Consider the following 17,029-nt stretch of genomic DNA (forward strand, 5'->3'; position numbering starts at 1 on the left):
GTGAGAAGGTGCTTTATTAAAGAATATATATTTTTGAAATACAGCAAACATTCAATTAGGTATGAATTAATGTGGCATTTGCTGCTGAACTTCTTGAGCAAGTCTCTAAAGATCAGGTGAGTATGGTGCAATTTTGATCTTTAAACATGCTGAGAGATTCACATTGTTCAGATGGTTAATAATACCATATCACTTATGTGAAAAGGCAAATAATTTATAACATGAATTGACATACTACCACAAACACTACATACACATGATTATTATTTTGTTATTGCTTTAACTACATATATATGTGTGTGTACTCTGCTTGTGATGTGCAAATATTGATGGAAATGGATGACGAAGCTTATTTGGCTTCAGTATTTGGGAGGTTAGTGGACAGGGAGTTGCAATTCAGAGGGCACACTGCAAAAGTGGCCAAGAGAGAACATAGGATTACTTCGTTATTGAAGAACATAGTAACGAGAAGAGATAAATGTTGGAAGTTTAGAGGAGATATTGCTAGTGCTGCTATGATAAGAAGTACTCTAACGTGTAGGGATAAGGAAGTTTCTCCACTTGGTTATACTATAAATTAAAGATACCAAGAAATGAAATACTTGGTTTAACCCTTTATCTAAGTGTGAGCAAACAAAGTTTCGACCTGAAATATAATCAGGACGGGCAACTCGTATATAGAAGCTAATGACTTCACATCACTTGCCTTAGTATTGTTAAACTTTGATAAATTGGGATTCCTAAGAATTCTAATTTTATCATCGTTTAACAGGAAAAACCTTGTAGGGAATATGCTTGCTTCTAGGTACTGCTGTATGCAACTGGTAAAATATAGATTACATTATTATAAAGAAAAAACATTGTGAATATTTCGAGGAAGGGATACTTACTTGATTGTATAATGCCAGTGATACGTTATAAATTAGTAACATTTTGTTAGAATTGATAATACAATGTATTGTAGTATGACTTGCATTAAGCTTCTATGAACAAAAGTTCAAAGTGCACGGGCACGCAGATGGAAAGAAAGGTTGCCCCAGGCAGTCGTGTGCCCACGGCACATGCAGAAGCGAGTGGTCAGAAGAAACAAACGATAAGAAACGAGACCCACGTGGGAGAAATTATACATGTTGGGTGAGCTATGTGAGTTATGGTGAGTGCTGATAGGGGAGATGATATAAAAGGGTTAGGAATCCCCCCACACACACGGCTTTTTTTCTCTTCTCTTCTCTCTTAGCTGGTAGTTCCATGTATTTTGGTGGGTAGACAGTTGCACGGAGGAGCGTCTATGTCCAGGAGTGCTCGGATGAAGGATCAATGAAGAGTTCTATTAGGAATCCCGAGGGCAGTAATAGGATATGCCGCTTACGAGTTGAAGGATCACGCGCTCCTAATCGTACGATGAAAGAACACATCACCGTTCGGTCTGACAGGCAATCCATGGAAAGGGCTCAGCATCTAGGCAACAGGCCTCACGGAAGCAGAATTGCCTTACACCATTGTTATATGTGGAGTGGGCTAGTTATGCTGGGATCGTGTGGACTTGTCTTTGATGAAAGGAAATCCATACCATAGCACTGACTAAATGAATTTGAAGAGAGATCGATCAGAGAACAGCAGTCAGAAGTTGAAGGAACAAGTATGAAGAACTAGTGTGTATGCATAATGAGGTAACTTCTATATGGATAAACTAATGTGTATGTTTTTGAAAGTATTAAGAAGGTTTAGTCTGAGTAATGTGATATGATATGAAGATTAATGTGAATATTGCAGTCAAGTTTTGTCAGTTTGTGAAATAACATATTGATGTTGCTTCTTGATGTCCTTACTTAATAAGGATACCTATAATTTTCTCTGATTAACATTGAAGTTTTGGATTGAGTTTCTTTGTATTGTAAATTGTATTAATGTGTCAAATAAATCTTTGCTATCTTTAATCAGAGTGTCTGAGTATTAGAATCCAATGCACCACTTGCAAAAAGATACGAATCTAAGCGGGAGAAAATAGATTATGTTATAGGTCATGATTGCAAATCAGTAGTCATTATAGTACATCTTTGAGATCACTTCTTGATTAAGATATGTTTAATTTAATCTAATAGCTTAGGTGGCACAGCATAAAAATATAAATATTCCTAATGCTTTAAGAGAAGTGAGATTTCTAAGACTTTGCCATGCTGGTTTTAGCTCGACCCTGAAGCAATTCCTTTGTGTTTTAGAGGTACCACGTGACTCCTTAGGAAGGACCCAGCATATAGTACATATATTAATAGAATTTAAGAAAGGGGAATGCAACAGTATCCCATAATGCAAAGCACATATCTTTAAGGATATGTATAATGCTATGAATTATGGGAAGGGTCACTACCCAGACTGGTTTCGCCCTTTACTGAGGTCTTGTCAGTGGGAGCCAGACCCAGAGGTAATACTAAGGCTTAAGTAATGCAGAAATCATATTTTCATATACGAGTTGCTAAAAGGTGTCACACATTATTAAAATACTCTGGATTAGAGACAGTTGTTGGAAGGTTTTCCACTTGGTTATACTATACATTAAAGATACCAAGAAATTATATACTTGGTTTAATCCTTTATTCAAGTGTATGTGAACAAAGTTTACACCTGAATTATTATTATTATGTGACACCTCCAGGGAGTCCAAAGACTCATCGAGGGAGGGCTCCTACTCCACAACTCTGTCTCCACCAACTACAACTATCCTACACCCAAAGGTACATATCAGGAAATGATGGTAGATAACAAGTGAATGGCAGTTTTATACAATATTAAAGAATTGTTCTAGTCTGTCTAATCTTGATAAGGATACAACGTATTCTGAATAAGTTGTCATGGGATGGCAGTGATGCACTTAGTTGTTCTCAAATAGCAGCCCTTGGACCACAAGGTTGTTTGAACTGGGCTGCCAATTAGTAGCTGAAGAGTATGGAAATTGCAGAGAAAAAATATGTATATGTTTAATATGAATTTGTTTTCATAGAAGTTATTTATCACCAAGATGAGAAGAGAGTCTGCATGGTTAGCCTAGTGGTTATGAGCTCTGCAACCACACGCCTGGGAAAGGTGTCCTGGGTCCGATTCCCGTTGCCGACGTGAAGAATTTAAGGATCTTTCTGACATAGCCAAGTTAGATGGTCTTGGGTGTGGACAGCAGGGTTTTTCTCCCCAGTTTATCTGAGGGTTTTTCTCCTGCAAGCAGGCCCTGTGAACACACGCAGCTACAGCCAATATACCAGGAGGCATAGGGCTAGTTACCTTATCCTCAGGACAGGAATGACTTATAAGGACTTAAGATAGGTCTGTAACAGGCCAGTAGGCTTAACATGTAGAAGGCAGAAGAAGATGAGAACAGATGAGTTGTGGTAATTCCTGATATTACAAACAGAGCATAGCTCTGTTTGTAATATCTGAGAGGAAAGCTTCATGATTGGCAATATCCAAGAGGTTGATTACCATGAGCTTCCACCATGTACAGTATTGTGCTTCTCTTTTACATTCTTCAATGTTCCAGTCCTTAATATTTCCCATCCAATTCTGTTCTTTGTCTTCCTCTGCTTCTTTTTCCTTGTATCATTCCTTCTAGAAGTGTTTTTTGTAAGGATTCATGCCTTAGTATGTGACCAAGGTAGGTGGTTTTCCTTTTCTTAATGGTTTTCAACAAAGTCTTATCTTCTCCAACCATCTCTAATATTTCTAAATTAGTTTTTTTGGCAGTCCATGGGACTCTAAGGATTCTTCTGAGAATCCACATCTCAAAGGCTTTTAAGTTTATTTTCACAATATTTTGATACTGTCCCAGTTTCTGCTCCATATAACAGTGTTGACCATGCGTAGCATTTGGACAGCCAAATTCTTGTTTTTGTGTGAATTTCTCTTGAGTCAGAATGTTTTTCATGCTAATGAAGGTTTGATCTAGCAATTTCTATTCTTCTTAATATTTCCTTATTACACTTTCCATTCTCTGTAATTAGCTGACCCAAATATATATAACTCTCTACTTGATCTAAGGTAATTCCTCTAATCTTAATATGTATATCGGGTATTTTCCCTTTTTCTCGTTACCAGCATGGTTTTGGTTTTTTTGAAGTTGAAATTATGTCCATATTTTTCACTTAGTTCCAGTGTCTCTTCTAGTAGGTTTTGAAGATCTTTTTTATTTTCAGCCAGCAGTACTGTATCGTCTGCATATCTTAAGTTGTTTATATTTCTGACTCCTTTAAATTCTTCTAATTGCTGGAAGATATTTTCAGTATAGAGGTTAAACAATATAGGAGAAAGAACATAGCCTTGTCTGACACTCTTCTTTACTGAGAATTCCTCTGAGGTTTCTCCTGATATTTTTATTGAGGCAGTTTGCTCCCAATATAGATTTATCAGTAATCTGGTTTTACATCCTGAATGATCAAATTTGGAAAGGAATTAATTCATTCAGAATCTAACATGTCCAAAATGTAAACAAGGAGAAAACTTGTACCAGGCAAGAGAGAAAATACACATATATTAACCTTAAGTAGAGCTGAAAGAACGTTGATTTAGAAATGTGAAATTAATCCTGTTTACACAAAGTCATGAAAGGAATTTTGTATAAAAATGTAGTTAAAATAGAATATCCTATGCAGTGTATGTGAATTAATTGAGTGTAAACTAAATTCTAAAGGTCACGTCTTAGCCATCCAGTGTAACTTATGGCCTAAGGCAGAGAGAAATTATATGGAAGATGAAGCTTGAACGCGTTCTCGGAAGACGCCACGCACGGAGGATGCATGCCATGTGGAAAAACGTAGCGGAGAGAGAGCACCAAAGGAGGTGATATAAAAGGGATTTGCTCCCCCTCTCTCAAGGCTTTTTTGGTTCGTGGTTCCTGTTTTTTTTTCGCGGATGTTGGCTCTCTCTCTCTCCCACCAGCTGGGTGATTCCAGATCGGCCGTAGAAGTTATGTGTCGTCTCCTGTAGATCGATTGTCCTGGCTAGCTAACCCTTCATAGCAGGGCAGCTGAGCAAGACCGAAGAACCGGCAATGCTGAAGACTGTAAGCGGTAATGGAGCGAGACCAGGGCGGCACATCACCGTATCGTTTCGGAATGACCATATCGTGCGATCATCATAAGTGACCACGTGGGCTAAAGCCAGCGGAAAGATCGAGCAGGGGACGGTAAACTAGAGAATTTATTTTGTGTTTCCAGTTAAAGAAATGAGTGGGCAATATGTAATTTAGAGTGTGGACATTTGATAGTGAACTTTTAAGAGATTACCATATTTGGCAGTGACCTGTCCCAACTGGAAAGAAATGTCCGAGAAGGAGATTGTATGTGATATAACAATGATAAATGTGAGAAATATTAAGTAACTTAGAAATGATTGAGGGGATAAAATGATAAACTAGAAATTTTGTATTTTAATGAGCAATACAGTAGATCAAATTATTATTCATGTTCAAGGGTATTTAGCTGTGTTATCTAATTCTTTTACTTAGAATGAAATTGAAATAACCATATATTTGGTACATTCCTTGTATATAAATTTTAGACTTCAATAAACATGTTTTGTATTTTATACCTGATATTGGCCTGAGATATAAATTCAAATTACCACTCATAAAACTGAACCTAAGCGGGAGGGATATAGAAGTATAGTAGAGATTTATGAGCCACGACTGCATACTAAATTTGATATAGGTGAATGGAATTAGATTATATATGAGTATAAGCGCTAGAACTTTCACCATTGTATATTATTCTGAGAAGGTCTCCTTGGATAAGAGTCTCATCTATCCTAGGATATTGACTAGCGCAGCTTTAAAAAATAAATGTGCCAATATTTGATCAGATAATAGAATTAAGGGTTTTGTTCCTAACTAAGATAAAGCCTCTAATATTTAAAGAATACATGTGACTGGTCTAAGAAACTGCCCAAATTATAGATTGAGTAGAATATAGAGTGATAGATGCAAATTGACTTGAATGTTAAAGATAATCGAGAATTAGAAGAGTTAATTATAGTATAGTAAGGCTAACATAATAGAACTAAAATATAGAAAAGTACGAAGAACAACGACATAACACTGGTATCTTTACCATCTACTCCTAATTTTTTGATGCATTCTATTAGTTGTTCATGTTGTATATTGTCAAAGGCCTTTGTGTAGTCAATAAAACATAAGTAGACATCTTTCTGCTTCTCCAGATATCTTTCTATAATACTTCTAATGTTGAAGAGTCCTCTAGTTCCTTTATTTTCCTGAAAACTAGATTGTGTTTCATTAATTTTCAATTTGATTTTATTTCTTTCTTTCTAGGATGATACATAACATAACTTTTGCTATCTGACTGATTGTTCTATACTCTTCACATCTGATTGTCTTAGATTTTTTAGGTATTGGTAAGGATGTCGAGTGCTTAAAATCTTTTAGCAGGTGTCCAGTTTCCTCCAATTTCCAACACTGAAGAGGTTGCTCTTAAATGAAAAATTTGTGTTAAAATTCCTGAAATTGTCTCATTTATAGGGTAGCTGTTTTTAAAAATAATTGTTCACCTAAATGAAACAAAATAAATTACACTCATTTTTTAATCTTTTATCAGATGGTGACACTTGGTTTGGGTAAGATGTGACAGTTTGTGTGAACTGTATTATAATGGTTTTATTTACAATTTTATGCAAAGCGTGCAATCTAATTATGCAATTCTTTTATTCTTATTAGTAATCCAAAAGATTACTAAGTATTAATTTCTGGTTAAATTATTTATACAATATGACAATTGATGATGAAGAAGGACAATGAATGAATCATGAGTAGTTTAAAAAAAATGAGCAGCTAGTGGCTTTAATTAAAAAAATATAAAAGAAGCAAACAATAGAAGTTACAAAAAGCTTAATTTCAAATTAATATAACTTACCTGGAAAAGCAATGCACAGGTGTTAGGACTGTCTACTAAAGAATTCAAAGTCTTGATCGCCATAAGGGAAACAGTACCTGGTTGCTCTAATAACTTAATTAAACTAGTCAAGGTTCCTTCTTTTAGTACTGTGTGGATAAACAATTTTATAATTGCTTTATCAGATAAAGTATGTTATATATATATATATATATATATATATATATATATATATATATATATATATATATATATATATTTTTGTTATACTTTCTCGGGTTCTAGTCAGTTAAATTTATTTTTATAAATATATATATATATATATATATATACACACTCCCCCCCCCCACACACACATTATATATCACTGAAAGATAAAAACATGTTATTCTCCATATAACATAGTGACTCAGTTAGTAAGGAAAACAAAACTGCAGTATAAGCAGAAATTGGCAAATCAGGCAAAGAAAACCCTAGGATTTTTTTGTAGATATGTGGCAAGTAGAAGGAAGACTGATCATGGTAAGATGATGATATGAAAATGGGATGAAAATGGTAGAATGGTAACTGCTGCCGAAGATGCTGAGGTATTCACTGATCAATTTCTAAGGGTATTTCATCCTAATCAGGGTGGAATCATGAGGAACTTAAGTGTAGAGGACATAGAAGAGAATGGCTAAATTGTGAGTGAGCAGGAGGTATTTGAGGAAATAAATAACTTGATGTCAATAAGGTAATAGGATTTGATGACATATCACCATGCATCTTAAGGGAATATTCCAGAGAATTGGCAGTAGCATTGGCATGCTTTTTAATTAAGAGTCTTACAACAGCACAGGTTCCAAGGGAGTGAAAAGAAAGTAAAACTGTTCCACTGCATAAAGGTGGTGATAAGGCTGGCTTCAAATTACGGGCCAATCTGTATATCTGGAGTTGTGTTGGAGGTATACTAGAGAGATTGGTGAGAAGTAGGATACAGAATTGGGTTGAAAACAGCAGTATTCTTTGTGGTCATCAGCATAGGTTTGTTGAAGGGAGATCATGTTTTACTAACTTATGTACCATAACAAGGCAACAAATACCTTGGACAGGGGGAAATGCACATACAGTGGTGTACTTGGATTTTGCAAAGGCTTTTGATAAATTCCCACACGACAAACTATTAAATAAATTGAAACAGATAACAGACTTCAGGCTGGATCAGTGACTGACAGTCAGATAGGTATCAAAAAGTTGTACAAGGGGTGCATTATCCCAAAAGAGAAAAGTCACTAGTGGTGTACTGCAGGGGTAGTTCACAATTACAAACACAGTTCAATTTGTATGTTAATGATATTGGCATGGGTTTAACTATTGATATGCAGCTGTTTGCAGACAATGCAAAACTGGGGGAGAGCAATGCAGAGTCAAGCAGATTTTATGGCCTTGCAAGAGGACTTAAATAGATTCCATGAATGGGCAGGAAAGTGGAAATGTCAGTTCAATGTTGCAAAGTGTAAGGCTTTGAAATTTGGTAAAGCAATGATGGGAAGCAAAGTATACACTTGGTGAGGAAACTTTAAAGGAGATAGAGGAAATGAGAGGTCTGGGAATGGTGGTGGACAAGGACCTGAAATTCAGGGGCCACATTGCACAAGTTGTGAAGACATCACACTGGATAATGGCAATGATGCAGAGGACCCTGACATGCAGAAATAAAGAGATTATGATGCCATTGCATAAGGCCTTGATCAGGCCTCATATGGATTACTGTGCATAGATCTGGTTGACGGGTTTTCATGGTGATGAGGATATGTTGGAACAGGCCTAGAGAAGATTCGTAAAGGTTGCCAGTATCTTTGGAATGTGGAGTATAAGAAGAGATTGAGAGAATGTAAATTGCAAAGCCTCATGAATAGGAAGAGGGGGGGGGGGGGAATGTGATTGAGACATATAAGCAAGTCGTTGACGTGGAGATTTTTCATAGAAGAATGAGGGGGGGGGGGAATGAACAAGAAGCCATTGCTGAAAACTGTATAAAGAGTGTGTGAGCAGAGGAGTGAGGAGCAGGATACTTGCACGGTGAGTGATTGGTGAATGGAATGCATTGCCTGAGTGTGTTGCGAATGTAGATACAATGAATCATTTTAAGGCACGATTGGGTGATCACTGTGTGCAATAATCAGAGTCAGAGACTCATCTTGTAATCATTACTAATTCCTATCTACAATTTTCCTCCAAATCAGTCTGTTACTTGTCAAGACTCCAACATTATCAGATCTTATATTTCTATCGTTTAAGGCACTTTGTACCATATCAATCCACCTATATCTTGGTCTTCCTCTGGGTCGTTTTCCTGGCAACTTGGCAGAAAACACTTGTTTTGCTAATCTTTCCTCACCCATTCTGTTTAAGTGACCATACCACCTGAGATTAGCTTTGCTAACGCATTCCTGGATGCTAACAATGTCAAGTTCTTTCCGAATATCCTCGTTTTTAATATAATATTGCCATTGATGCCATCTGTTCACACCTCTAATCTTTCTCAGGACTCTCATATCTGCAGTCTCTAGTCTTTGGTCAAATGTTTTACTTATGACCCAGCTCTCAGATCCATAAGTTAAAACTGGTTTGAACACTGTCTTGTATACAGCTAATTTAGTGTTCCGACTAATTTCTCTCTTATTCCATATGAATTTATTCAATTGACTTCCTACCATACCAGCTTTGTTGATTCTGTTGTCTATTTCCATATTTAATTTACCATCTTCACTAAAAATCGTGCCTAAGTAGCTGAAATGTTTTACTTGTTCCACAGATTCTCCATTCACAACACAGTTGACATTTTCAATGATTCTGCCTATTTTCATTGTCTTTGTCTTTTTATTGCTGACCTTCATACCATATCTATTACAACAGTTATTCAATTTAGTCAGAGAATCTTGCAGACTTGTAGCGGAGTTATTTAGAAGTATAACATCATCCGTATAAAGCAAAGAGCTGGTATTAACATCTCCAATTTTGATATCATGTTTAATACCACTTTCCTTCATAATATCATCCATATAGATAATGAATAACAGAAGGGATAATTAACATCCTTGTCTCACACCAGATTTAACATTAAACCACCTTCCTGTACATCCTTCAATTCTAACTGCTGACTTACAACTCAAATAAAGACTAAGTATTGCTTGATATAATGCCCCATTGACACCATATAACTGTAGCATATTGAATAGCTACTCTCTTGGCACCTTGTCATATGCCTTTTCCAAATTGACAAACTTAAATACAGTTGTGATAGTCCCATGATTTCTCCACTATTTGTCGTAAAGTGAAGATATGATCCCGAAAGCCTCTATTTGGCCTGAATCCAGCTTGTTCTTCACCCAGCTTTTCTTCCACAATTCTTCTCAACCGTTTCTCAAGTATACTTGCATAGATCTTGCCAGGAACACTCAGTAAGGAAATACCTCTGTAATTCTCACATTCAGTTTTATTTCTCTTTTTATATATAGGTACTATGAGAGCTCTACTCCAATCATCAGGAATTCGTCCCTCTGTCCAGACTTTCTGAACTATGCAGTGCAGCCACTGTAAGACTTTCATACCACCATACTTCAGCATTTCTAGTCGAATATCATCCACTCCTGCTGCCTTTCCACATTTCAAGCCTTTGATGGCTTTTTCTACTTCAAGTATGGATATGTATTCCTGACTGCATGCCTGGTCAGTGTTTTTTACCACTGTGCTATCATTGCTTGTTTCATTTAACAATTTTTGAGTTCCTCTCTACTTCAAGGATATCTTTTTCTCCCGTTTTCATGTCACCTTTATCATCTCTAACTCCTTTTACAACACTCTTTCTTCCATTTCTAAGCTTCTTCAACAACCTCCAGTATATCTTACCACCTTCTAGATATTGATTTTCTATGTTCTTGCCAAAGTCCTCCCATGAGTTTTGTTTAGCTAGTTTTACACAGTGTTTAGCTTTCTTACATTTGTCTCTGTATTCTCTAAGAGCACAAGCTGATTTATTTTTGAGGAACTTTTGATATGCTTCGTTCTTTTCCTTCACTGCTTCTTTAACTTCCTGTTTCCACCATGGAGTTCTAATTTTTCTATCCTTGCAGACAACTTCACCACATATCACAGACCACCAACATAAAAGGAAGGTTACAACTATACTGAGGAGAATGATGAGTTTTCAAGATGTTTCAAGTAGAAATTTGCTAAGGCAGGAGTAAATACGACTCCCCATACCAGTATTGCAATCTGCTTGTAGAATGTTTCTATGGATGAAGTATAAACACTCTACCTGAGTCAATGACAAAATTGAACAGTTTGACTAAGACTGGAGGGAACTCCTATGATAACAAATAGAGAGGAAAGATATACACTAACAAACAAGGACTCAATACCAAAAACTGATCATATCAAAAATTCCAATGAATTAATTTTTCACAAAAGAGCACCAGTAGTCTGCAAAAGCATTTAAGAGACAAGCTAGGAATATCGCTAAGTGATAGGTAAGGGAATCATTTAATTTCCAGTATGGAGACCCATGTTTCTAAACATAAATATATTTATTAAAATAAACAACATAACCTAACAAGTTTTATAAGCTGAACTGGAAAATGACAGAAAATTACCATTCCTTGATATCCTTCTCAAAGTATCTGAGGGGAAAAAAAAGATTTATCTTTTCAGTATACAGCAAACCAACTCATAACTGGAAGATTCTTACATGCTGTTTCTCCATTACAAAAGTCAAGCAAGATAAAAATATTATAGGACATTAATGAAAATAATATTTGATTAATGCAGATACTCTGATCTGATCTAAGAGTTAATCATCAGTGCACTCTCTCTATGTTCACTGGGCATCTACAGATGCCGTATGGTCACTCCGATGCTCGGTGATGTTCCACACCAGGCCTCGCCATGTATTCCTGTTGTTTGCTTTTCTGGCAGCCTCAACTCTCTGGAGATCAGTCACTCCACACACGCCATCCATTCATCTCATTGATGGTCTACCCCTGCATCTTTTTCCAGGAACTTTACCTTCTATTACTGTTCTGAGAAGTCCTCCTTCCATCCTTTCTATGTGTCCAAAATATTTTAACTTTCTTCTGTCAATATCCTTAAGGAGCCTTAAAGTTCTACTAATCTTTTCTAACACCCTTTCATTTGTACGCCTTTCAGTATATGATATCTTCAACAGCCTTCTGTAACACCACATCTCAAAAGCAGATATCCGTTTCTTATCTGACTTCTTTATGTTCCACGTCTCGCATCCATAAGTCGCTGTTGGAAAAACAACTGCATCTAAAATCCTCAACTTTGTTCCCATGGAGATAGATCCATCCTTCCAGATTTTAGACAGGTCTCTGACTGCTGTTTTAGCCATTCCTAACATTTTTCTGACATCTTCTGAACAGCAATTCTTCACATTAATAATGGATCCCAGGAACTCAAACTTGCTGACTTCCTCAATTCTTTCTCCATTAAGGAATACTTGTTTCTCAAGAGCTTCTCTGTTTGTTTTTCCTTTGAGAACCATGATCTTTGTCTTGCTAGAACTGAGTTGAAGTCCTCTGTTATTACTGATCTTGTTAACTTTGTTAAGAATTATTCCTAGTTCTTCCATGTCGTTACAAAGGAGTACTGTATCATCAGCATACCTCAGATTACTGATCAATCTACCTCCTATCCTAATTCCTGTCCTGATCTCATCCAATGCTTCATGCATGATGTCCTCTGCATATATACTAAACAAGTGAGGAGAAAGTAAACATCCTTGTCTAACTCCTTTTCCAACTTGAAGCCAGTCAGTCAATCCAACACCTGTTCTTACTGTGGCGTCTTCTTCCTTATACAAGTTGGCAATCAACCTGATAGTGTGTTGAGGAAAATCCATTCTTTCATTACTTCCCACAGTTTCACATGCTCAACACAGTCAAAAGCTTTAGAGTAGTCTAAGAAACACATTACCAGAGGGAGTCTGAATTCTTTATATTTTTCTATGATCTGTCTAAGGCAAAGGATCTGATCTCTGGTGCCCCTGCCTTTCCTAAAACCTGCTCGTTCCTCGGGTATCTCTGCCTCAACTTTGGTTTCAATCCTATTTAGCATGATCTTTAATAAAATTTTGCTTGCATGAGATATCAAACTAATAGTTCTATAATTCTTGCATGCCTTCATATCACCTTTCTTGTGTAGTGGTATGAAAACTGACTTCTTGACTTCTTGCAGTCTATAGGCCATGATCCTGTCTCCATTATCCTTGTAATCAATCTATGACACACTCTTATCCCTCCATCCCCTGTGGCCTTATTTAACTCTGCTGGAATTTCATCTGCACCTGGGGCCTTATTGCTTTTGAGCTGCTTAACTGTTCTTTCAACTTCATGCCTAAGTGGAGGAGGTTCCAAATCAAAATTTTCTTGGTGGAAAGACTCCACATTTTCTTTATCCACTCTGCTGTACCGTTCCTCACAGTATTCTTTCCATCTGTTTTTAATTTCCAACTCTTCTGTTAGTAATGATTCATTCCTGTCTTTTGATAACATTCAATTTAGGCTTAAACTTGTGCTTTAAGTCATGAACTAAATAAAACATCCTTTTATAATTATGCCTTCTCATCTGGAAACTCTATTTCTTCACATTATTTTATTAGTATAGAACTTTTTGGATTATTTTCTCCCTTTCATATCCACCAATTGGTGAGAGTGATCATGAGGTGATTACCTGGGTGGTTGCCAGCAGTGTGAGGACTTCTGTGAGAAAAGGGTATATGTGGAACTACAAGGCGGGTGATTATGAAGAGCTCAGGAGACAGCTTGTGGGTGTAACATGGAATGAGAAGTTAGCTGGAAAAGAGATCAATGCAGCTTGGAGGATTTTCAAAAACTATCTAGTAGATGCAATGTCTAAATATATTCCAAGGGTGAAAAGGTTAAATAAAGTAGGTGTGAGATGGATGAATAAAGAGATTAAGCATGCGATACAGAGAAAGAGGGCATTGTGGAGGCAGCATAAACGAAGTAGAAATAACCAATTCCATGAGGTCTACAAAGACCAGGCAAGGAGGGTGACTTGGTTGGTGAGGGTAGCTAAAGAAAGGTATGAACAGCAGTTGGCTAATGAAGCCAAAAAAGAATCCTAAGGAGTTCTTTCGATATGTAGCCAGCAAAAGAAAGAATGATTATGGAAGGATGACATTGATTGGAAAAAATGGTATAAAGACAGCTGTTGCGGAATGTGTGGTGGAGATACTTAATGAGCAGTTTATACAGGTCTTTCAATCTAGTGAATGTGACTTCATGGAGAGATTGAGAGCGGTAGATGATGGGGGAGGAGAGACTGACTGTAAGTGAGCAAGAGGTGTGTGGGGAGTTGAGTAAACTAGATGTTAATAAGGCTGTGGGACTTGGTAATATATCATCATGTATTCTGAAGGAATGTGCCAAGGAGTTGACACCTGTCTTGACATATTTTTTTAATACGAGTCTTGCACTCGGTCAAATCCCTAAGGAGTGGAAGGAGGGCAAGATTGTGCCACTTCATAAAGGAGGTGATCGAACTCAAGCATTAAATTATAGGCCTATCTGTGTGTCAGGTGTTGTGGTTAAGTTGTTGGAGAAGCTTGTGAGAACTAGGATCCAGAGTTGGGTTGACAACAATGGTATCATCTTTGATGGACAGCAGGGATTTGCTAAAGGGAAGTCATGTTTTAGTAATCTACTTACTTATTACAATAAAGTGACTGCTTCCTTGGACAGAGGAGAAGGATACACAGTGATATACTTGGATTTCGCAAAGGCTTTTGATAAAGTACCTCATGATAAATTGATAGTCAAACTGGAGCGGATGGGATTGGATATTAGATCGGTGCATTGGATTGGAGATTGACTGTCTGATAGGTATCAACCAGCTGTATATGGGGGAGCGACGTCGAAGAAAAGGAAAGTTACTAGCGGAGTGCCTCAGGGATCTGTTTTAGGGCCATTACTGTTTAATTTGTATGTTAATGATATAGGTGAAGATTTGGATGGAGATATTCAGTTGTTTGCAGTTGATGCAAAGTTGGGACGAACCATGAAGAGTAATGAGGATGTTGTGACCTTGCAGGAAGACTTGAATAAATTGAGTGATTGGGCACGAAAATGGGGATGTGAGTTCAATGTTGCAAAATGTAAGGTTTTAAAATTTGGAAAACAAAGATGGAATGCAGAATTTATGCATAGTGAGGATACATTGTTGGAGGTGGAAGAAATAAGAGATCTGGGGGTGATAGTGGATAAGGATCTAAAATTTAGGGGACACATCGCCAAAATTGTGAAGACAACACAAAGACTTCTGGGAATGATGAGGAGGACACTGACGTGTAGAAGTAGGGAGATTCTTGTTCCATTGTATAAGGCTTTGATTAGGCCACACATGGACTATTGTGCCCAGATTTGGTCACCTGGTTTTCAGAAGGATGAAGAGATGTTGGAAAGGGTCCAAAGGCGACTGACTAAAGTAGTTTCTGACCTCTGGAATGTCGAGTATGGGGAAAGATTGAGAAGATGCAATATGCAGTCTGGTGGACAGGAGGAAGAGAGGAGATATGATAGAGACCTACAAGTTGGTTAGGGGTTGTTATAGGATCAATGCTGGAGAAGTTCTATAGAAAATAGTGGGAGATCGGGGGAGAACGAGAGGTCATCCCTGGAAACTGTATAAAGAAGGTGTGAGTAGGGGAGTGAGAGGTAGGTTTTTTTCGTGCAGAGTTGTAAATGATTGGAATGCCTTGCCTGAGAGTGTGGTGTCTGAAGGGAGTTGGAATGTGTTCAAAGCACGGTATGATGAGCTGTGTGTGTGATAAAAGGACCTCCCAGATGAGTCTTTGACTCCATGAGATCTTGGGTAGTAATAATAATAATAATAATAATAATAATATACAAACTGCATAGGGAATGAAGTTTCCAAAGAAACTTTGGTATACACTCCAAAGAAAGTGAATTTTGGCATAATGCATAAAAATTTCTATATCTAGATTTCCTTTATAACATAGAGATGAATTTATCCACCCTATCAAGTGATGATGGTGCTGATGAACTTTTTCCTGAAGCTTCTTCTGTACTACTCAAGGTCAAACATTTGCTCCCAGAATTTGCCAAAATTTAATGCCTTTTTAAAATCCCTGGGACAAAACAACCATTTAATCACAAAAGCAGATAAAAAAAGATGGTGGATGGCTGGTTATGAACACTTCAGTGTATAATAGAAAAGTTTCCCTTCTACATGATGAATTTTGTACCAGAATTTTGTACTCTGGCAGAGTTGTCAGTTTGAATGAGGATTACCATCAAAAAATGAAGCTTAATTTTGGAAGAACCTCCTTGTTTCTATGGCTTACCAAATATCCATAGAAAAGGTATTCCTCTCAGACCAATAGTCATTGATGCTCCTACCTATCAATGAATATTCCTATGGTTCAGCAGATCTTAATTTAATTTCCAGTAGGGAGACGACCACATGTTCCTAAAATAAAAAGATTTATTAAAATAAACAACATAACCAAACAAGTTTCATAAGTTGTTGAACTTACATCATCAGCGGTATAAGAAGGTAAAAAAAAGACCACAATACCCTTTGGTCCACCTTGTTATCTCAGTGATATTTTAAGTTTGAGGAGCTAATCAAAGAGAGTGCTCAATCACTTTTATATTACTCTCATTTAAACCAGAATAACTGTCTTTGCACTGTAAATATTACAGTCATCTTCATTAATGGCAAGAAGTAACCCCCCCCCCATTTTTTTTTAATTTTTATTTAATTTATTATCTTACCTTTAATTTTCATTTTATTTATTCAATCATTTTTTTATAATCATTTACCATCTATCATATGGTGTCACTCTAGCAGGTGGTTCATATGCGATGAATTTATGTGTGGTTAACCTATGGAAAAGCAATGAATTGCATGTGCACTGATGATGATCATTTAGATTCAGTTTGAAATATCTGCATTAATAAATTATTAATAATTTATTGCGTCTATGTTTCTAGGAATCTTGTGTCAAAAGTTCCATTAAAACTCAAAATCCGAAGAGTACTAAACTAAAACAATGTTCTAGTAAGTAGTCTAGATAATTATGGTAGTTAAAA

General features: G+C 36.7%; 1 protein-coding gene across 1 annotated transcript in view; it reads right to left on the minus strand.

The window, feature by feature from the left end:
- The window catches only part of LOC150099121 (uncharacterized), a 287,705-nt gene that overhangs the window by 138,799 nt on the left and 131,877 nt on the right, over positions 1 to 17,029 (minus strand). Inside the window, exon 8 of the mRNA XM_090403807.1 lies at positions 6,912 to 7,039. Coding sequence (XP_090259933.1) covers positions 6,912 to 7,039 — 128 coding nt within the window. The remainder of the gene's footprint in view (positions 1 to 6,911; positions 7,040 to 17,029) is intronic.

This window comes from Typopeltis vanoorti, chromosome 14 (assembly GCF_054136105.1).
Source record: "Typopeltis vanoorti isolate ZY-2024b chromosome 14, IOZ_Tvanoo_1.0, whole genome shotgun sequence".
NCBI classification, from domain to species: Eukaryota; Metazoa; Arthropoda; class Arachnida; order Uropygi; family Thelyphonidae; genus Typopeltis; species Typopeltis vanoorti.